The sequence below is a fragment of the Trichinella spiralis genome, assembly GCF_000181795.1.
Source record: "Trichinella spiralis strain ISS 195 chromosome Unknown Scfld2, whole genome shotgun sequence".
NCBI classification, from domain to species: domain Eukaryota; kingdom Metazoa; phylum Nematoda; class Enoplea; order Trichinellida; family Trichinellidae; genus Trichinella; species Trichinella spiralis.
The window spans coordinates 8,218,542-8,240,619 of NW_003526941.1; the positions used below are offsets into that span (position 1 = coordinate 8,218,542).

The window sequence follows — 22,078 nt, forward strand, 5'->3', positions numbered from 1 at the left end:
TAATATAAATGGTACTTGTAAATTGAGTAACGGCGAGTAGTAGAATGGGATGCACGTGAAAGCTTTCATTTTTCATTTTTTTTCATCTCAAAACATTATTACAACGTAAACTATTGAAAAGTCTAAAATAAAAAGTGGACTTTTTGCTAACGTTTTTTCTTTTTTTTTTTACTATTTTAGTGGTTACTTTTTCAATTAAATTAGGAAGATTATTATTTTTTATGACTTGAAAAATTGAAATTGTTACATATTTTTAAAAATTTATATCCTTAACGAATGTATGTTGTATAATTGGTTATTGAAAAATTTGTGAATAGATTAATAATATATGCACAGAATTTGCTGATCTGTTTTGATTTCATTTCTTTTGGGTCTTTTAATTTTAGGAACAAGTGGAATATATATTCATCGTGGTATTCACCATCGAATGTGTGATGAAAGTTATCGCCTATGGTTTTCTTTTTCACCCTGGTGCTTATTTGCGCAATGGCTGGAATTTATTAGATTTTTTGATCGTTGTCATCGGGTAAGAGAGAGCGAGCGAGAAAAGTGTATATTTTTAATTTTGCTGAATAATCACATAACGTACGTTGTGTACGTTGTGTCTGTTGGTGGTGGGGGTGTTGTTATTTTATCCCAACGTTCGTTCGACTTTCTCTGATCGCGTATTATGCTTTCTGTCAGCTGTTGCAGCTGCCAGGACGGACAGCCACACAATATTGAAGTTTCCCAGTTCTGAGACCGCTGTCGACTTGCCTGATGGTGATGATGAGTCGGCACGCTTGCTTGCTTGCATCTTTTGAATTCTTATTCAAAGCAGCTTCGTGATGGACAGCGATTTCTTTTTGGCTTTTCTTTGCTCTCTCCAAGCTGGGCTGAGTTGACTAGCTGAGCTCTAGCCAGTAGTTTGTTTGCTTGTTCTGCTGCTCGCTCGTTTCGGGGATTAGCAGCAGTAATTATGCGCGCCGCTAGTTTGCTCAGCAAGATATCTTCCTCATGCCGGCGGCATACATCATCTTTTTACTTTTCACTGCTCCTCTTCCTTCTTCTTCTTTTGTACATATTACAATATTTAGGATTTTCTACAAAGATAATTTCTATAAATTTATCATTTTATTCTTCGTCAACGAATTTTAATTTTCTGTACTTTATCCTCAAATGGAATTTGAAATAATATTTTAGAAAAAGTGAATAAATAAATCAGTATAAATTACTAATGCATTGATTTTTATACGTTAAAGTTTAGAGAATTTTCACGATAAAATGCTGCTGTGCAGAAAAGCAATGATTTTCATATTTACCAGTTGCAATATACATTATTATTGTTTTGTCATGTAACACAGAAATGGGGATCTGTGGGAGAGCAGTGAAAGTTGTTGATTCAGAATTGATTCTTAGTACATCAACATTTTATCATTTGATTGTTTGGCTTTGCTATTGCATTGCTGTTAATTAATTAAGCATTTTATTTAAATCATGAAGGCTTAAATTATTTTTGGATCAAATGAATGATGTATTTCTCAAGTAATCTATTCTTATCTCTATATATGCTTGTGCGGACGATGGTGTTGCTGTTGTTTGTTGTTGTGATTCGGTGTAGAATTGTCAATTTTGAGATAATAGCTTCGGCTTTCTCAGGACAGGATCAGGCGGCTTCTTTTGGCAAATGCTTCTCCAGTATGGGGCAACAATCGAATGAGAGAGAGAGAAAATTAATATTTGAAATTGGTCAATAATTTGGTGTTGAATCTGCCTCTCCTCAGGGTCGGACAAGGTTCTCATTATTGATCGACAATTGATTCAGTTTATTAATTGGTCAATGTCCAATGCGCCGACATGTCTCTGTTGGTGCATATTGTACACGGATAACAACACCTTTTTTAGTTAACATCTTATTAGGCGGGCGTTTTGCATAGCTTCATCAAACAGCCAAGCTGGCCTGTCGGCTGCTGCTATTATTTAGATAGCTTTTAGCATTCATTATTCCGATGGCTGTTTTCCGTTTCAGTATAGTTCTTGATCTTGGTGTTTGTTCGATTCACTACTTCGGTGCAAGAAGTGCGAACAAAAAAATTGAGAAAAATGAATATAATAACGTTAAATCGAAGTTCAATTGAAAAATTAATTTCAAGCTCATATTTATCAAATCAGGATACTGATGTTGAATGAGTGAAATGTTTTTTTTGTTTTTTCAATGAATATTATTCATTCAGAAATTTTCATGACATTATGACAACGCTGAAAATATTTATTTAAAAAATGCTATGATGACACAACATTGTGAGATTGCTTGGGGGTTTTTTGTTGTCCTGATCTGTGCTTAGCAAGCGGCTAACGAAAATTTTCCTTCCGAACGGCAACACATGCAAGCACACAGTTTTAAAGTGCTTATCAGTTGAATATTCCAAAATAAACGCAATGGAGCATTATTATCAAGCAGAACAGCAGCACAAATTCTTCTGCCCTTTTTTGGAAATTTGCATTTTATCATCATCATCTTTCAATCAGTCTGCTGAGGATGCTTGTTGCTTTGTTTGTTTGTTAGAAAAAGAATAAGATGTAACGAAAAAGTGAAGCAGCAATTAATTTTAGAATAACAATCTATATAATACAATAATTGTGCACTGATCAAAAACATATTTCAACCTTTACCTCATATGTATATATTTTTTTGAGTGCAACATAGAACGAAATGCATAATTTTTCACGTTATAAGAAAAATAATTTGTATATTTGTCTTTTAATTTGTGATGTTTTTTTGACGTCGATGATTGTTTTGTGTTTTCAGATTGATCAGCACTGCGTTGTCGACGTTGAACATTCACGGCTTCGATGTGAAAGCTCTGCGAGCTTTTCGCGTTCTGCGACCGTTGCGATTGGTCAGCGGCGTGCCCAGTATGTTTTTTCCTATGGGAATATTTTTTTTCTCTCTCCACGTTCATGCCTATAGACACAATAGATGATTTTTCAATGCTTGACTTATTGTTTTTCAGGCCTTCAAGTTGTTTTGAATTCAATTCTGCGTGCAATGGTGCCTTTATTCCACATTGCCCTTCTTGTCCTGTTTGTTATAATCATTTACGCGATAATTGGTTTGGAATTGTTCTGCGGCAAGTTGCACAAAACTTGCGTCGACCAGTGGACGGGTGAGTGTATTTTAATTTTCTTTTCTTTTCTTTGATCACAGTATGATTGATTCTCACTGATTAAATAAATATTATTATTCTAATAATTAACTGTACAAAATTGTAGGCGAACATGTGCCTGACCCTGGCCCTTGCGGTGAAAGCCACACAAGTTTTCACTGCGATCGTTCGAAAAATCTCGTCTGCACAGAAAATCACACTTGGCCAGGGCCCAACGACGGTATAACAAATTTTGACAATTTTGGCCTGGCCATGCTCACCGTATTTCAGTGCATCTCCCTCGAAGGTTGGACGGATGTCATGTATTGGGTAAGTTTCATTTTATCTTTTTTTTTTGAAAATATTTTGATTATCCACAATCGTCTGAAAATAGGTGAATGATTCTGTTGGACGCGAGTGGCCTTGGATATATTTCATCACCTTAGTCATACTTGGTTCGTTTTTTGTTCTAAATCTTGTGCTCGGTGTGCTCAGCGGGTTGGTGGAAATTTCTTTTTTTTTTCAATCATTTATTTATCCATATTTATTTGTTCTTCAAAATTCCATTTCAATTTATTTGTTATCAGAGAATTTTCCAAAGAACGAGAAAAAGCCCGCGCACGAGGTTTATTTCAAAAATTTCGAGAAAAACAACAGCTCGAGGATGATCTCAAAGGCTACCTCGACTGGATTACACAAGCAGGTATGTTTATGGTTCACTGTCGACAAATTTCATTGTTTTTTTCTTTCAAAATTTTTAACATCGACAGAAGACATTGACTTGGTCAACGAGGAAGATGAAGAACAAGAAGCGATGGACAGAGAAGGTATCCATCCAAGTGTACAGTATTTGTTTTTTAATTTTATTCTCATTTTCCATTCAGAGTTTGGTGCCGATGGTGAAGGCGGTGAAGAGGGTGGCTCGAAGGAGGAGTTTCAACGACAGAGTTGGTTTTCGATGAAAATCAAACGCTTGAAGAAGCTGAACCGACGTTGCAGACGCTCCTGTAGGCGGATTGTCAAATCTCAGGCATTCTACTGGCTCGTGATCGTGTTGGTTTTCTTGAACACGATGGTTCTGACTTCGGAGCACTACGGTCAGCCGGAATGGTTGGATCACTTTCAAGGTTCTATTTTTTTTTGAATATCTGTCTATTGATCTCATTCATTTTCGCATGGTTTGTCATTTTTTTTATCTTTTGTCAGAAATTGCCAACTTGTTCTTCGTTGTTCTCTTCACGTTGGAAATGTTTCTCAAGATGTATTCACTTGGCTTTGTCAACTATTTTGTGGCATTGTTCAATCGATTCGACTGTTTCGTGGTCATTGGTTCAATTTTGGAATTTGCCCTCACCTTTGCCGGTCTGATGAAGCCTCTCGGCGTCTCTGTGCTCAGATCGGCACGCTTGTTGCGAATTTTCAAAGTCACCAAGTAAGTGAACAGCAAGCAAATAAAGTTAATCAATTATCATATTGGAGAGCTGTTTTTATTTTTTTTTTATTTTAGATATTGGAATTCGCTTCGCAATTTGGTCGCTTCGTTGTTGAACTCACTGCGCTCTATTGCTTCGCTGTTGCTCTTGTTGTTCTTGTTCATTGTCATATTTGCGTTGCTTGGGATGCAAGTATTCGGCGGCAAGTTCAACACCATCGATCCCAACATGAACAAGCCCAGAGCGAATTTCGACACTTTCGTACAAGCCTTGCTCACGGTATTTCAGGTATGTTTGAATTTTAAGAAGAGATTTTTGTTTTTTTTGATTATCTGATATTATTTTTTTTCCAAGATACTGACTGGTGAAGATTGGAATGCGGTGATGTACAACGGTATAGCCGCGTTTGGAGGCGTGCATTCGATCGGTGTTATTGTTTGCATATATTTCATTGTGCTGTTCATTTGCGGCAATTATATTCTGTTGAACGTCTTCTTGGCTATTGCGGTGGACAATCTTGCCGACGCCGAGTCACTGACTGCCGCGGAAAAGGAAGAAGAAAATAAACGTGCCAACGAAGCGGATGCGGACGACGACATGGTAGTCAAAGCAACATCAGACGAAGATGCTGTCTCGTAAGTTGGCATTTTTCCTTCCTCTTTTCTTTTTGCATCAAACCACGATTTACAAAAAAAAATTTATATGCCATCTAGAGTGGAGCAGTTCCACGAGAGCGGTGAGGTGAAATTGCCATTCAACGAACCGACAGGTAGTCAACAATTGTGCATTTTTCTATTGTTTTGCTAAAATCAGTAAATTTGCATTTTCAGACGCAGAAGATGAACATCTGGCATCTGGTGATGAGGATCAAGAAAGGGAAATGGAAAATCAGTCGCAGTTCAAGCCAACTGCTCGTCCTCATCGACAGTCTGAATTGAACTTGCCGAAAAAGACCAAACCTATACCTGATGCATCTTCATTGTTCCTGTTCTCTTCCACAAACAAGTGGATTGATTATTCACTGCCTCTAAATGCATATATATATTTTTATTTATTCATTTTTCAGAGTACGCATCTTTTGCAACAAAGTGATCAATCATTCCTATTTTACCAACTCTGTGCTAGTATGCATTTTGGTATCGAGTGCAATGTTAGCTGCCGAAGATCCTCTCCAGGCTAGCTCATTCCGCAACGAAGTACCCAAATTTGTTTGAATTTTAAATTTTCAATTTATTTCGTCACACTTATTTGTTGTTTCTCTTTCAAGGTTCTCAACTATTTCGACTATTTTTTCACTACCGTCTTCACAATCGAGATTTCACTGAAGGTACTGTAAATGTTGATTATGCTGTATGTTGTGAAGGTTAGTTTCATAATAATTTCATCGGTGTTGAATTGCAGGTGCTTGTTTATGGGCTCATTCTGCACAAAGGATCCTTTTGTAGAAATGCTTTCAATTTGCTCGACATGTTGGTGGTCGGTGTTTCGTTGACATCATTTGGACTGAAGTGAGCAGCAGCAGTAGCATTATTGTTCAATAGCATTATTGTTTGTTTGTTTTGTCCAGGAGTGGGGCAATCAGTGTGGTGAAGATTCTTCGCGTGCTTAGGGTACTTCGGCCTTTGAGGGCGATTAATCGTGCCAAAGGTTTGAAGGTATTATTAGTAATTAATTATTCTGTTGATTTCTTTTCTATTTTTATTTATTCATAAAAAAATTAATTTGGTTCGGTTTGGTATGTGTATTTGGGTGTTCTTCTTTCAGCACGTCGTTCAGTGTGTAATTGTCGCCGTGAAGACCATTGGCAACATCATGTTGGTGACATTCATGCTGGAATTTATGTTCGCCATCATTGGTGTGCAAATTTTTAAAGGCTCATTCTTCAGATGTACTGATCGAGCCAGACTAACGGCTGAAGAATGCAAGTGGGTTTCTTTCAGAACAGTTATTTTTTTTCATATTCCATTCTGAGCTTTTTCACTGCTTCCAATGTTCCTAATCGTTCATTATTTATTTGCTTTTATTATCTTTATTAGAGGCACATTTATTGAGTTTGAAGGCGGTGATGTTACAAGACCACATGTACGCAACAGGGAATGGACGAATTATGATTTCAATTTTGACAACGTTCAAAATGCTATGGTTGCACTTTTTGTGGTGTCGACGTTCGAAGGTTGGCCCGAGTAAGCCAAGCAGTCGATTATTTATTTCAGTGTTGTAGTTGTTGAATTTTTGAGTTACCTAATAATATTAATAATATTGTTGATAATAATAATTTTTACCATTGTTGTTTTTCACAGCTTGCTGCACGTAGCAATGGATTCGAGTGACGAAGGTATCGGTCCTCAGTACAATGCTCGTGTTTCTGTGGCTATATTTTTCATCACGTTTATCGTGGTGATCGCCTTCTTCATGATGAACATATTCGTCGGTTTTGTCATTGTCACATTTCAAAATGAAGGTGAACGTGAATATGAAAACTGCGAGCTTGACAAAAATCAGGTACTAATTTTACCTCATTATATAGCTCGACACATCTACTCAGAGGTACATTTGTAATTTGTTTTTTGTTTCAGCGCAAATGTATCGAATTTGCACTTACTGCCAAGCCGCAACGGCGGTATATCCCGAAGAATCGATTTCAGTATAAAATTTGGTGGTTTGTCACTTCTCAGCCGTTTGAATACGCCATATTCATTATTATAATTTTGAATACGCTTATTCTTGGAATGAAGGTAAGGTTTTTTCTTTTATATGCACAGAATTAAGGAAAGAATATCTATCGATCGATCTATCTATCTATATGTCTGTCTGTCTGTCTATCTATCCATCTGTCTAATCTATTCTATAGAAACAAAAGCAAAAAATTGCTTTGTATGTTCAGCAATTGTTTGCAGCTGCGGTTTCTTGTTTATTTTATTTTAGTTTTTTTCAAATTTTGCACTTAATATTTTTCAAGTGAGAAATGTGATTTTCAGCACTACAAATCCAGCGCTGCTTTTGATGAAGCTCTTGATGTTCTAAACTTGTTTTTCACTACTGTTTTTGCACTGGAATTCATATGCAAACTTTTCGCGTTGACGTTCAAAGTAAGCAGTGGTGATACTGACTGACTAACTGATCGCGTGTTGTTGCTCTCTCACATTCACTAACAAAACTGACGTGGAACAGCATCCCGCACCTTTTTTCTGTGTGTTTCTTCCTTTTTTTCTTCCAATTTTGAATTTTTACTCGAAATCATTTCTTCTGTTCCGCTTCAACCGCCCGCACATTCTTTCCATTTAGCTTACTTGCTCCATTTTCCCTACTTACCTACCGTATACTTGCTAGTTTGGCTAAATTTCAACGCATTCCAATTGCAATTCAAATCAAATAGCGAAAATTTAAATAATCATGTAATGTTGCTTTGCGCAGTGTCATCGATAGCGATAGTGCTGTTGTCACTGAAAAAAAAACAACAGCAGTAGTGAGTGATTAATGACGATGATTATTATTATTAGTAGTAGCGGTGCGATGTTTTATTTTTTTTGCTTAACCCCATTGCTTGTGCGATTTTGCAGCATCACAAAATGACTCGCACGTTTGACGACGTTTTGGATACGATGAATTTAATATTTACCGGCATTTTTGCCATGGAATTTATTCTGAAGGTGATGGCCTTTCGATGCAAGGTACTACTACTACCACTACTACAAAGCGCAGATATTCTTCATTGTTGTCAACAAGAATTCTGTTGCCTTGTTGGTGTTTGTTATTTAGCTTGATATTAGTGTTGTAATGGTACAATGTGCACGTTTGTTTCGACTCTGTACTACAATTCCTCTACTTCGTCCTATCCTCTCTGTCCATTCGTTCATTCATTCATTCATTCATTCTATGGTGAATTTTTGTGTTGCATTGTTTCGCTGCGCTGCATGCTTACTACTTTAGTATATTATTGTACTGATTGATTTGTCGTATTTCTTCTTTGAAAATATTTTATCATATATATGCTATTTTACATTGAAGTAATTGGAATTTTTAATTTTAGAATTATTTTGGTGACGCATGGAACGTATTCGATTTTATCATTGTTCTCGGCAGTTTTATCGATATCATATACGGCAAAGTTAGCGTACGTATTGGACAAAATGCGAAACTAATTTATTTATACTGGATGTATTATTTATTATTTCAATTTAATCTTTCAGCCAGGTTCCAATATTATTAGTATAAATTTTTTTCGACTGTTTCGCGTGATGCGATTGGTCAAATTGCTCAGCCGTGGCGAAGGTATACGCACTTTACTGTGGACATTCATGAAATCATTCCAAGCGCTGCCTTACGTAGCTCTACTGATTGTACTTTTGTTTTTCATATATGCCGTCATTGGCATGCAGGTATTTATTTATTTATTTATTTATTTTCATTAAAAAAATTCTTTTAATTGTTCACGTTAGATATTTGGCAAAATTGCGCTCAATTCGAATACGGAAATTCATCGAAACAATAATTTTCAAACGTTTCCGTCGGCAGTGCTGGTTCTGTTCAGGTATGATGGAGTGGAAAATGTTTTTTTTGAATATTAATTTTTTTACTTATTCACTCTGCTTGTTTGTATAATTTGAAGATCAGCTACTGGAGAAGCTTGGCAACTGATAATGCTTTCTTGCGCCAACACACCGACCGCGATGTGCGATCCAGAATCCGATGACCGTGGTCAGCCGTGCGGAAACGATTTCGCCTATCCATTTTTCATTTCATTCTTCATGCTTTGTTCATTTTTGGTAATTTTTCACTTAGCAGCACCAAATGTGAAGCAGCTATTCTGATTTCTGTTATGCAGATTATCAATCTGTTCGTCGCTGTGATTATGGACAATTTCGACTATTTAACGCGAGATTGGTCCATACTGGGGCCGCATCATTTGGACGAATTTGTACGACTCTGGTCGGAATATGATCCGGATGCCAAGGGCCGTATCAAACACTTGGACGTGGTGACGTTGTTGCGCAAGATCTCGCCTCCGCTGGGCTTTGGCAAACTTTGCCCCCACAGGCTTGCTTGCAAGGTTGGCTTTTTTTTTATTCTTACACAGATATATATGACAGTATATATATATATATGCATATATATATATATATATATATATATATATATATATATATATATATATAATTATGTTTTTTGAATTTGCCGCCTTTTCAGCGTCTGGTCTCGATGAACATGCCGTTGAATTCGGACGGAACCGTTTGCTTCAACTCCACCCTGTTTGCGTTGGTGCGGACAAATTTGAAAATTTACACCGAAGGTAGGCGCGTTTGGCGTTTCTCATTATTGTAGTCGGACAGTTGGTTATCAACAGTTTTCAGAAAGGCCATTTTTGTTTCTGAAAAAGTCGGAAAAAGTTGAATCGCAGAGTTTAGGTAAATTTTTGAACAACAAAAAAACGCACAGTTGCCGCTTTTTCTTTGCTTCTTCTTTGCGGTCATGACTGCTGTTTGTTTATTTGTTTATTTATTTATTTATTTATTCATTTTTTCTAACACGGCGCAAGAGAGTGGCGATGTTGCTGTTGTTGTTTACTTTATATGCCATATTTTTGTTTTCTTAATTTTCTTTTTTTTTCAACCAAACGCGTACCACTAGAGGCAATTGAAATATATGTATATATTACATTACATTGCTATTCGCGATGCTACTACTAGTACTACTACTGCTGCTGTTGTTGTTCTGCATACTAACAGCATAAGAGAGGGTTAGCTGTGTTTTGATCGTTTGCTGAGGCGCTATGTTTGTTTTTGTTTGTTTTTTTTAAATTAATAATATGCAGCATTTTACGAAAAAGCATTGCCATGTTACTACTACTACTATTGTCGTTGCTGTTGTTGCTGTTGCTGTTGCTGCTGCTGCTGCTGTTGTTACTGCTGCTGCTGCTGCTGCTGCTGCTAGGTGCATTTGCGCATTTGTTGAGCTTATTTGAAAAGTGCTTGGCTTCGCTTGGCCAAGTTGGTTTGAATTTTGTTTTATTTAAATTTTTATTTTATTCTCAATTTTTTCTGTAGTAATGGATGCAAGCAGCAACACACATTCATTACTAATTTTTCTTTTGCTACTACTACTACTACTAAGTTTCGAAAGTTTGTCGTTCGTAGGCGTGCGGTTATTTTTTCTTGAAAATTGCTCGTTTTGATTGTTTTTTGCTTATTTACTTATTTATCTAGCAAAATAAATAAATAAATGAATGAATGAGTGAAATGATAATTTTGCAACGGTGTGCTGGAATGTTTTATTCTTTGTTTGTTTTTTCAATATTTAAGTTTCGAGCAACATCGAAGAGGCTAACGAGCAGCTTCGAGCTGTGATCAAGCGTATTTGGAAGCGAACACCGCAACGTCTGCTCGACGAAATTGTTCCTCCGTCTGGACGTGAGTTTTGCCAGTCGTAATTTTTGTTTTCTTCTCTTCTATCCGATGATTGTAAATGGAATTTTTAGGCGACGACGAAATTACCGTGGGAAAATTCTACGCCACCTACTTGATCCAAGATTACTTCAGGCGATTCAAAAAGCGCAAGGAGGTGGAACAAAAGGAGACCAACATGCAAGGCAACATTACCATGTCGTTGCAGGTAAGCAATTTCTCCAGTAGTAGTAGTAGTAGTAGTTTGACGAGGAATTTCCATCTGATTTGGAAGCTTTTGATGTGCTTATTGTGTTTTTGCATGTGCTGCTGCTGCAGGCCGGCTTGAGAACATTGCACGAAATTGGACCTGAAATCAAGCGCGCAATTTCGGGCAATTTGGAAACCGACTGGAGCAAAGAGTTCGAAGAACCTCAGCACAGGGTAGGCAAAAAAAACTTCAAGCAACCGGATCAAATTCTCTGCTGGGATCATCACGTTGGTGTTTTGCAAATTTTTCTAGCGCGACCATTCGTTGTTCGGCACCCTTGTGCACGCTTTGCAGGCACATTACAAGCCGTTCATCGAAGGCAATCTAACCAATCCTGCTTATTCGAATGTGAATGGGGATTTGAAATCTCAGGAAGGTGATGATGAAGCTGAACAGCAACACCAACAACACCAACAGGAACAACAGCAACAGCTGATGTTCAATAAAATGAATGATCTGAAGTCACCGCCTGTTAAAAGTGACCGTGACAAGTGAGTTGGCATCTCAAAATCGAGATGCTCCGCTTTATTGTTACTTTAGGCTTTTTTACATTGAAGATGATGCACTGTAAAAGCTTATTTTAGCCCCGAATCCGCGCCAATCACTGTTCTTATAAATTGTTGTAAGTGCATGCTGCGGTTTAACGATATTTTTTCTCTTCTTGTAGTTTTGTTTCGCTTTGCAGTGCTCAGTAGCGGAAACACACGCACTTTTTCATTTTAATTTTTTATGCATATTTTTGTTTGTTTTTTTTTCTCTTTTTCCCGTCTTTTTTTTCTTTTTCATTTTTAATTTATTCTTCACACTTGCAATATTTGTTCACTTTTAATAACTCTCGTTATTGCTGTGCACCTAGATAGATAGATAGATGGATAGAGTGGTGATCGGTTTTCAATTTTTTCCCTTACAAATGTTTTTTTTCTTTTCTCATTTTCATATAGGATTTCTGAATTCGAATCCGACGAATCTGTATGCAACAAGCCGGAACGGCGCTGTAATTCATTTTTCTCCAACATACGTCGTCGAATGGACAGCATTGTCTCTCCTTCGATGTGAGTGTTGTTGTTTTCTAGTTGTGATTTATTACTGTTATTATTAGTTTATTGTTCGACAGAGTATTGTTCGACTCAGACCATGATTCGTCTGAACATGAGATGCAAGAACGTGTGCGATTTGTTCCGCGCGGTTCCAAGCCTACCGGCTTGTCGTTTGAAGGTTCTCGTTGGCTTCCTCGGAAATTGTCCTTTCGAAGAGCACCAATTGGTGGTGGTGCTGTCAGCAATTTACAGCAGGGCAACAACAAACGGTTGCAATTTTCCAACGCGATCGTGAGTTACCATGATATACATGTGCATGCATAAATGAATCATCGAATGGAATTTAATAAACAGTGACATTTTTCGTTCAAGATTCTGGACGACTCAGATCCAGATTCTGTACTGCATTCGGAAAATGTAGTCGATTTAACTGAATCAGGGGATGATTCGAAACCTTCAGTATCACCTCCACTGGAACTTCGAGATGACGGTAAGTGGGTTTTAATTTCTGTTCAAATCGAGTTCTGTTTCAATTGGTCTTATTTAAAAGTAGAAGATGTGTGTCTATATCAGACTGATTGGAAAATAAGCTGTCTGTGTATAATAATAGTTCGCTTTTTAGCAGTCATTACTCTTTCCTTTCATTTTCCTTGCATGATAAAGTTATTTATTCTTCGTTTAGTTTAGTTCAGTTGTTATATGTTCTTTATATTGCGAAGCCTTTGAATATATTTTTGCTTTTCCTATTTCCAGTATAAATTTATTAATCTTTGACAAGAAACCGGGCAGGGGATGAACAAGTGAATAATATAATATTAGGTAATTTGCAATTAAAAGGAGGCCAATGCTTTTCATGCAAAAAAATATATTCAGTACGAAAGTATGAAATCTCGAATTCAAGTACATTTGCATTTTTGGTTGATTGGCCGGCCAATTTTGACGAGAATTTCAATCAATTAACTAAATTTTAAAATTAACGATCATTTTTTTTATAAGAAACTTTTTTTTGGTTACAAATATGTATGTTTCAAACGCTAATTGTGATTTGATCAACTTTTGTCCTTTCGTAATATTATTTATTTTATTGACTAAAGGTACGGTCACCGTAGTTGACGATGATCTTTATTAGAATTGAATGAAATTTTGCATCATCAAATGCAAATTTATTTTTTCTTTTTGACAACACTGAATACTGATACGTATTTACTTTGTTTCAGCTTATTATCTCGATGGTATTGATTATAATACGTGGAGGCCGGCACCGATGGGTCAGGGTGTGCGATTGAGAGGTCGAGGCAATGGTCGTAGAAAGTCCCGTTCTATGCCTTTGCCTCATCATGAACATCAGAGAAATTATGCTGATGTTCTAGTTGAAAAGGTGCAGTTTTCAAAGCAGTTTTTTGGATGAAGAAAAAAAAATTTTTTTTTCTAGGTACTCGCTGATCAAGGCCTAGGCCGGTATGCAGATCCGAATTTGATCAGGACTACACAACTAGAAATAGCTGAAGCTTACAATATGACCGAAGCACAGATGCACAGTGCTGCTCGGTCTCTTATGCAACGTTCTCCGAAATATTTTGAACATATGGGTGGCCAACGCCCTGCGGACATCAAGGATTTTAATCAGTATTCGAAAACTGCCCTTTTGAAACCACGAGAAATAAACAGCAGCGAGGAAGTGGACATTTCCGACGATATGAACATGTTCATGTCGGTTGTGTGACGTTGCAATTGGACATTGCAATCAATCCTTGGTTTCAAGCCATTATACATTATTTATTTATTTATTTCCCTTGGTTCAGTATTATTTATGATGAACGAATACGGTGCTGTTTGCTGCTACCTTTCTTTATTTTACCATTTTCCCCTCGATGCTGTTTTATAATATTGAAAATATTTTTCACAAGTTGTCCCGGTTGTTAATTTGTTTTCTTATTTCTTTTTTTCATTTTTGTATCTTATTTCCGTTCTCAAAATTGAACGGCTAACTTTTTTCTCCTTGTTGCCCCTTTAGTGTTTGAGCTCTTCTTCTACAAATGCTGAACTTGGTGGGGACATTCTACGATCAATTATTGTAGACAGAGCGTGGATGTCATTTTGGCCATGTTCATTCAGAGCTGTTGTTTTTCTTTTTGTTTATTTACAGTCTCATATCATCAATTAAAATGAATTGTTTTCTGAGAAACTTTTTCCATTATACCAGAAGTGGAAGCTGCACAAGGCTGCTGCGTAAAATTATCTTTGAACAACTGGAAATAATATCTAGCATTTTTGAGAAATATTTCTTCCTACTCATACCATGAAAAGAGTTGTTGTTGTTGCCTTTGAATATTTATTTCATTTCAATCCAATATTCAAATATAAATGTCAATTTTTATTTCTTTTACATTCACAGTTATTGAGGATGAGTTTGTTAATTTAAAAAATTTCTGTATTACTCTGTATATTTTGATAAGTGAGTGATAAGCTTTGATCGTTATTTGCAATAACTGTTGGCTTTTTGATTCAGTATTACTTCTGTTTCTATATTTTTCCTGTAAATACTTGCGTTTAATTTTAGGCGGAAGATTAAATTAAACAGATCGGGTGCTTATGGATAGCAATGTTTTATTGCTCAGTGACAGACAGGTATGCATATGATCAATCTATGTAGGATTTTGCATGAGGTATTATTTAAATTTATAAATTATCTAGTTCTATAGGAAATCAGGATAAATAAGTAGACTGTTGTCAGCAAATTTCTGTTCAATAATTAGTGAACGATGAGTGAGTACAGTTTCAATCCATTGAATTAATTGATAATTCATTCTTCAGTTGATCAGAGATCACTTCTTAGATTGTAATTGTATGTATATATATTTTAGTTGGAAAAATAATGGTTAGGTAAATAGGTTATGAATTTAATTTTCATCAGCTTCACTATTCACGGTCCAGCAGTTGATGTCAGTATGTCAACAAACTGATATATATATATCAAAAGTGAACAACTTTAAATCCAGTAATTATAATTAAGTTGGAGATTTTGAAAGTTCAAATCCGAAGCTTTTTTTCACTCATTTACATTTTTTCTGTTGTTACTTCAGTTGCTTGGCTAATCTATTTTGAAGAGCAAGAAACAGTTTCACTTCAAAGATAGTTCAAATCAATATGATTTAGGTTTTTGTTATCTGAGGGATTTATGATGACAATTATGACCGTGACCAACATCTGCAGAACATTTTTCATGATATCAAACAATTAATTATCTTGTTATATATCTCCTGCCTTTATCTGCTGTGAACAATCTAAATAGATAGCTGTCTGTGTAAAACTGTGAATTATTTTATGCAAATTTCAAATGTAATGATCAATTTTTCTTAGTCGCGCTATTTTCTTTTGAAATCAACAATGAATGGCAACAACGTTATCGATTAATTTTTATAATTTTTTTGAATTCAGCAAAAAAGAAAAGATATGGAAAAAATTTCTATAAAGCATACATTGTCAAGTTAAAATAATCTTATTACTATTGTTGTTGTTGTTAATAAATAATAATATTATGAAGTATTTTTCAATGTAAGCACAAGCAATTATAGATTGACTAATTTGCTTCTTTATTCATGAATGACAATGGAAAATGTCGTCTATCTATCTGTGTTCTCCATGTCAGTCGGTTCATCGATGACGATCATCTCCACCATTCATGAATAAGAAATTTCGAAATAAATAAAAATGCAGTAACATCAAATCACGCGTATGCTTGTTGTGTTTGCTGCAAAGAATGGAAAGAATTTTTTTAACTGATGAATTTTTTTGTTTTTTAATCTATAACTCAATAATCATTATCTTCATCTTATTCAGCGTCGTTTTTAATGTTTTTTCTTTCATATTAAAATTCTGTTCCTTTTTATGCAATGTCTTCACAATTTCAGTTTAGGAGATAATTTCATAGACGCAGAGTTGTTGTTTATTATGCAGTAATTATGTGAATTTAAATGAAATGGAAAATTGGATGATGCTTTGTGAAATGTGGTGATAAATTTCAAATTGCATCAATTTTAGAAACGCAGTATTATTTTATAATTGAAAAAACTTTTTTCATTGTTAATTTCATCATTTTCTACCCTCCTCAGCAGCTTAATAATTGTAGTGTGTGGTATTTTTGTTGTGCTGCTTCCAATTCCAAAGATTTACCAAAGTAATGAAAACTCTAAATAGCACAACTCCCAAATGCCATTTTAACTGTTTTGTTCAACTGAATGAATAAGTTTTCCAAAAACGAAAAATTTTAGCTTTTTTCTATGAGGAACGTTTGAATTCAAGCACCCCAATGGTCAGCAAATGATGAATCAGTTGACTTGGTTTTTATCTAAATTTTGTGAAATGTATTCAGTGGAATATTAATATTAATATTCATTCACTAAAGTAATAATTAGATCTTTTATTTTCTAAATTGGCAATCAATTTCAACATATAATATATGTATATATACATATATCAATGTTATGTGAAGGTTATGAGAGGAAATTGATTGAAAATGCGAATTTTTACAATTGTTGCGAAGCAAGGATTGTATCAACAGCAGCGCAGGTTATTGCATTATAAATTGACCCGAATGATTATTCAAATTCATGCTGGAGCTGATCGACAACCTGAGAGAACAGAGCTGAGCAACATAAATTGTTTGTTCAATGCAAATTTTTATGTAATTGCAGAGTATGCAGTTTGGAAGGGGAAAATTTTATTCGAAGATTTATTTCGACAATAGTTAGGCAAGTCGATTTTTAAATTCATCAAATGAAAAAATCTCTTTCCAAATGACAAGCAAGTATGCAAAGTTAAATGTATGTGAAGTTGTTGGAAGTTTTTATTCTTGCAGTTCACAGTTATTATAATTCATTTGGTTAAAATTTTTGGTTTTTATTATTTGTTTCGAAAAAATGGATAAGCTTTTGTTTGTTGAATCATATAAATTGATTTAATATTTATTTACAAAAATTATTTTTCAAATATTCATCACAGACGCACGCAGTTATCATTGACAGTGTCTGACGATGGCATTTTGTCATTTCTTTGATCACACACTTTCCACCATTTTAGACTAAAAAGTCTATTTTTAAAAAATAGCGTGAAATTATGTTTTATTAATTTTTCTCTTCAAGAATTGTCCTCCTGCATTTTCTATTTTTTATCATTTCTACATTTCTGAGTATTCTTTTTAAATATCTTCATTATTTTATTTATTATTCAGAAAAAAATATCCACTGTTGATCATTGTTTTGCATGTTGAAGCATTTCCCTTTGATTGGACAGTGATAATTGCGCTGCTCACTAGCGGATAGATGGATAGATTGATAGATGAACAAACAAAGCCGGACAAGGGTTATTAGTTTGTGTTCTTCTTGGTGGCGCTGTGTTCGTTTCAAATGGAACAGTGCAGTTGGTTCTTCTGCGTTTTATTTTATTCACAACTGATTTCATCGACATGCTTCTAGCCAGTTGTGCATCACAATCCTAGTGCGGTATTGTCGTTTGAACGAAAAAAGCATAGCTTTTTAAAAATATAATTTGCTTTTCCTACAACGCGGCTTTTCCCCCATCTCATATTCATTATCCTTATTATTGTCCTTATCTTAAGACTTTCTCACTAGCACCGGCTGCGCATTACAGCAACTACGAAAAGCAAAAACAAAATGTTGGTTTGTATTATTTTATCATTGCTGTTAACTACTGTGACGATTGTTGCCAATGGCGCCAATGAGCATGTTCAGCTACGAGGTATGAGGAGAGAGATTATTTTTATATGTATATATGTATTTATTTATTTATTTTACTATTTCAATATAGCCCAAGCAACAATACTTATACAACACTAGTGCGATAGTTATGATGCAAATTTTTCCTTCTCTTTTTACTTTTCTGTATGGGTAATCTGTTCAAGATCAGTTTTACCACATTTTTCTCATACCCTTTCCCCATGTAGCTGCTGTTTACTTCAAAACAGCAAATGCTGCTTGAATTAATTTCGGTTGGCTTCATTTCGACTTGTGCCTTGTTCATTTCAGCTTACAATTAGATCAACACTTTGTTACTTGAGATATTCCATATTTGAGGGTACATTCAATTATTTGTTTCAAATGAACAAATCAAATGAATCACGCTCAAGCTTTATGCATTTCAACAAGTACTGCCACCGTTAATGCATGCTGTGTAATTTTTTCTCTTTTTACTCTTCTTGCCCTTTTACCTCTTCTTCTTCGACTGTGCTGACAACTGCACAGTTGATCACACCATTATTTGGGATAATCCCTTTTGCAATTTTGAAAAATTTCAAAGGTTTAGTGTTGGATTAAGATTGTTTTTTTTTCATTGAATTAAAATGTGAATATTCAGTATTCAAAATTAATTATTCAGTGGAACAAATTCTCTCTTTCTTTCCACATTTTAGAGAAACGTGTCTCAGAATTGTTCGGCAAACGAACTTCAAATGAGAATGACATGATGCTATTTTTGGCCAAGATCAACGAAGAAGAGATGAGCATGTTTTTGCAGAGATTATTCTTCGAATGGAGAAGAGCCCGGAAATATTGGAACGAGTTGAACGACGAAGAGCTGACACAAATGGAAATTGGCAAACGCATGTCAGAGCTGTTCGGAAAGCGCAGTGAACGTCACCGTTCCAGCGACGGTTATTACAAAAAGCGTGTTTCAGAACTGTTCGGCTAAACGTATTGTGTAAATCTTTATTTTACTTTATTTTATTTTATTTGTTAAATTTAAAATCAGAAAAAATTCAAATTTTAACTTGCAATGGCTATTATTGGCACTGGCGTGAAATATCCATTCATTTTTTCGGAAATGCTTTTCGAATGCTCGACGTATTGTATGTACGCTTTCCACAGTTTGCTAATAAATTCTCTTCTTATTGCCTTTCGGTGCAAGCATGGAATTTGCCATGCATAAGCAACGAGTTGGTCAGATGGATGTCAGAAAAAGTTTCATAAATCCTGACATCTGCAAATGGAAACTTTTAATTTATTTTTTTAATCAAATTTTACATTTTTATGCAATTATAATTGATCAACGACAGTTTTTTTTACCACAATACAGGTAAACTAATCTCATCATGCACGAGGTAAGCTTTTTGTTGGGTTAAAAATTTGAATTTTACTTAGCATATTGATTTTCTATGCAAATATTGTTTCAAATTGAGTTTCTGATGATAATGAACAAGGATATTGTCTCTTCGGCATCTGTTGAATGTAAATTTAATTGAAGCATCACTTCAAATAAGTGAAATAGATAGTTCGTTGTGGAACGACACATGCTGCTGTTCTCAGTTCATCAACAAGCACCGTTCTTCTACATGCCAATTTCTGAACCATCACCATGAACATAAGAAACAGTTCAAAAATAAATTAGGTAGATAATACTATTTCGATAAATTAAGTTTATCGCTGACATATAGGTACCATGCGTTTATTCCGTTTGTTGAAATAATTTCCATGACGTCTATCTACCACGTTGATGACGAAAATTCACATTCGTAAGATAATATTGAAATGTTTTCTTTTTGCAAAATTTCCAATTTATTTTAATTATCTATTGTTTTCATGTTAAATGGTATGTGTTACATTTCAATTTTTCAGTTTTTTACCTCTGTGATAATATTCATACCAAATTTCACTGTAAAATATGAATGATTGATTATTGTTGAATAATTTATTTAAAAATAAACATTTAAATTCAAAATTAAAGTGAGCTTTATGATTTGACGGTTGTATTTTACAATTTAATAATTACATTTATATTAATTTTTTGTCTGTGATTGAACCTTTTGAAATTAAATTTTAAACAGGAAAAATGAAACATGAAAACATTTAAAATGCAGTACAAATTTAACTTTGAAATTTTAAATTTAACCATTTTGTCTGTGTACTTATTATGTTGAAAATTGTTCGATGACTTCTTTTCCACATTGACTGACTCTTCGTTGAATTTATTAATAATATAAAGTAGTGGAATAATAATTGAATTTCTTTTTACAATTTGCTTTATCAAATGAAGGTGTGCATTGACAAGGAAACATTGGTAATTTCTTGAATGAAATAAGTTGTTCCTTAGCTTCAATATTTTCAATCACATAAATAACAGCTTCGGTGATAATTTTTGCACTATAAATGCATAAATTGATTCTCCATTCGTATTAGTTATTAATGTATATCCACCTCCGTTCACATTACATTTTCATTAATTTCTTTCTATTTTTCATGAACAATGCACACAATTTTTGTTTAAATGAAATATTTTTTTTCATTACAGCTGTTTCTAGCTAACATTTAAAAATGTTAAACAATGTAATTAATGTTATTTTACTGTTATTAAAATTGCAACTGTTTCTGTATCTTTTATGATTTACAAGTTCGATAATGAAAATAATAAATTCTGTAAACATTATTTGTTTGCCTTTGTAAACTGTATGAATTGCTAATTCTGCATGAATTGCACAGATTTGAAAATAAATTAATTAAAAATAATAATTATATATATATGCATATAATTAACATTATTTAACCGAGAGGCAGGTTTATCATTTGTTGTTGTACATTTTCAATTTTTCTGCTGTTATTCATGCTAATTTTCGTAATAAGAAATATTCATAATTTTTCCTTAAGTTTTTTTACACAGTTTGTATAGTTTGCCGATTATTGTGTCGATTAATTTTATAGTGTGCAATGTTGATACTGTTGTTTTTTGTATGAAGAAGCAATATGAATCGGATGCGTCAAATTGTTTTCTACTTGTTGCTGTCGTAGATGGTCAACTGTAGAGTCGTTGAACAACACAACATATCGTTGTATACAGTTGGTTGGTTGCTAAGATTGGTAAGGATACTTTTTGTTGAGAACTTTGCAAAAGAAACGCTGACATAAATCGATCAATTTCCAATTAATTCGCCTCCAGTTAATTCTTTTCCAATCGACCGTCGTCAGTTGCTTTTGCTGGAAATTTATTGACTTTCTTTTCAAATTATATAATTGATAAAAAATTATCTATAATTTTCAATTGAAAAATTGTCCATCACCAAATAATAAGACTTGCACGATCATCAACAACTTTAGGCATGTTGATTAATTGTGCATGTTGTATTAAGAAAAGGGATTTATCATAATTGAAACACAACAATCTGATTAGCATAATAATAATAATATTATTATTATTATTAATTGATGCAATTTATTCAATTGAACTATTGGCTCCTTTTTTAAATTAGAATATTAATATAAAAATAAAATTTCTAAATATTTGATTAAAACTGAAGGTGAAAAAAAGCCAAAAGTGTTGCGTAGAGAAAAGGACTTTTTATGGAACACAATAATTCATTACATCAATTTTGCTATTTATTGCTTAAATAGAGAGAATTGCTGCTGTTTGTTGTTTGAAAAATTGCAAACCATTTAGCGGCTTGTTGAATCTTCCAATTTATTACGTCAGGTGTTGTTGCTCTTGAAATGCATGTTCAAATTCACTGTTTTCCCCTCCTTTTTCACCATTAAGAAAAAGATAAAAGAAAAGCTTCCGCTTAAGTGATCAGTCGACAAACAAGTGAACAAGTGACAGTTGCATGGAGCCACTGCATTCGATGCTTCTCAGAGATGATGGATTATAAATATATATTCTTCTTATTATTATTATTATCAACAAAATGTCAACATTCACGATAATACACTTACTTGTTTGTTTAGTTTTATTTCATGTAATTTCAAATACGAAAAGTATATTGTTAATCTTCATCTTGATGAGGGGTTTGAAAAGATATCTTCTTTTTTAGGTGAACCAAATGGAACATTAT

General features: G+C 34.3%; 3 protein-coding genes across 3 annotated transcripts; all 3 read left to right on the forward strand.

Moving 5' to 3' along the window:
- Positions 1 to 2,692: 2,692 nt before the first annotated feature.
- Tsp_06860 (hypothetical protein) lies at positions 2,693 to 4,561 on the forward strand. The gene is made up of 6 exons (XM_003380658.1): positions 2,693 to 2,895; positions 2,994 to 3,146; positions 3,417 to 3,455; positions 3,713 to 3,828; positions 3,896 to 4,252; positions 4,332 to 4,561. Exons 1-6 carry the CDS (start codon positions 2,693 to 2,695, stop codon positions 4,559 to 4,561), a joined length of 1,098 nt encoding a protein of 365 aa, XP_003380706.1.
- A 225-nt stretch (positions 4,562 to 4,786) lies between these two features.
- Tsp_06861 (voltage gated calcium channel IQ domain protein) lies at positions 4,787 to 13,969 on the forward strand. The gene is made up of 23 exons (XM_003380659.1): positions 4,787 to 4,846; positions 4,913 to 5,193; positions 5,272 to 5,327; positions 5,389 to 5,563; positions 5,625 to 5,754; positions 5,960 to 6,066; positions 6,126 to 6,205; positions 6,597 to 6,741; positions 6,859 to 7,060; positions 7,135 to 7,293; positions 7,537 to 7,647; positions 8,589 to 8,716; positions 9,168 to 9,324; positions 9,384 to 9,608; positions 9,746 to 9,848; positions 10,858 to 10,965; positions 11,034 to 11,167; positions 11,278 to 11,585; positions 12,151 to 12,261; positions 12,309 to 12,537; positions 12,619 to 12,736; positions 13,464 to 13,624; positions 13,679 to 13,969. The coding sequence occupies exons 1-23, from the start codon at positions 4,787 to 4,789 to the stop codon at positions 13,967 to 13,969; spliced, it is 3,579 nt and encodes a 1,192-aa protein (XP_003380707.1).
- A 3,949-nt stretch (positions 13,970 to 17,918) lies between these two features.
- On the forward strand, positions 17,919 to 18,951 carry Tsp_06862 (hypothetical protein). Its single transcript, XM_003380660.1, has 2 exons — positions 17,919 to 18,003; positions 18,674 to 18,951. The coding sequence occupies exons 1-2, from the start codon at positions 17,919 to 17,921 to the stop codon at positions 18,949 to 18,951; spliced, it is 363 nt and encodes a 120-aa protein (XP_003380708.1).
- The last annotated feature ends 3,127 nt before the right edge of the window (positions 18,952 to 22,078 follow it).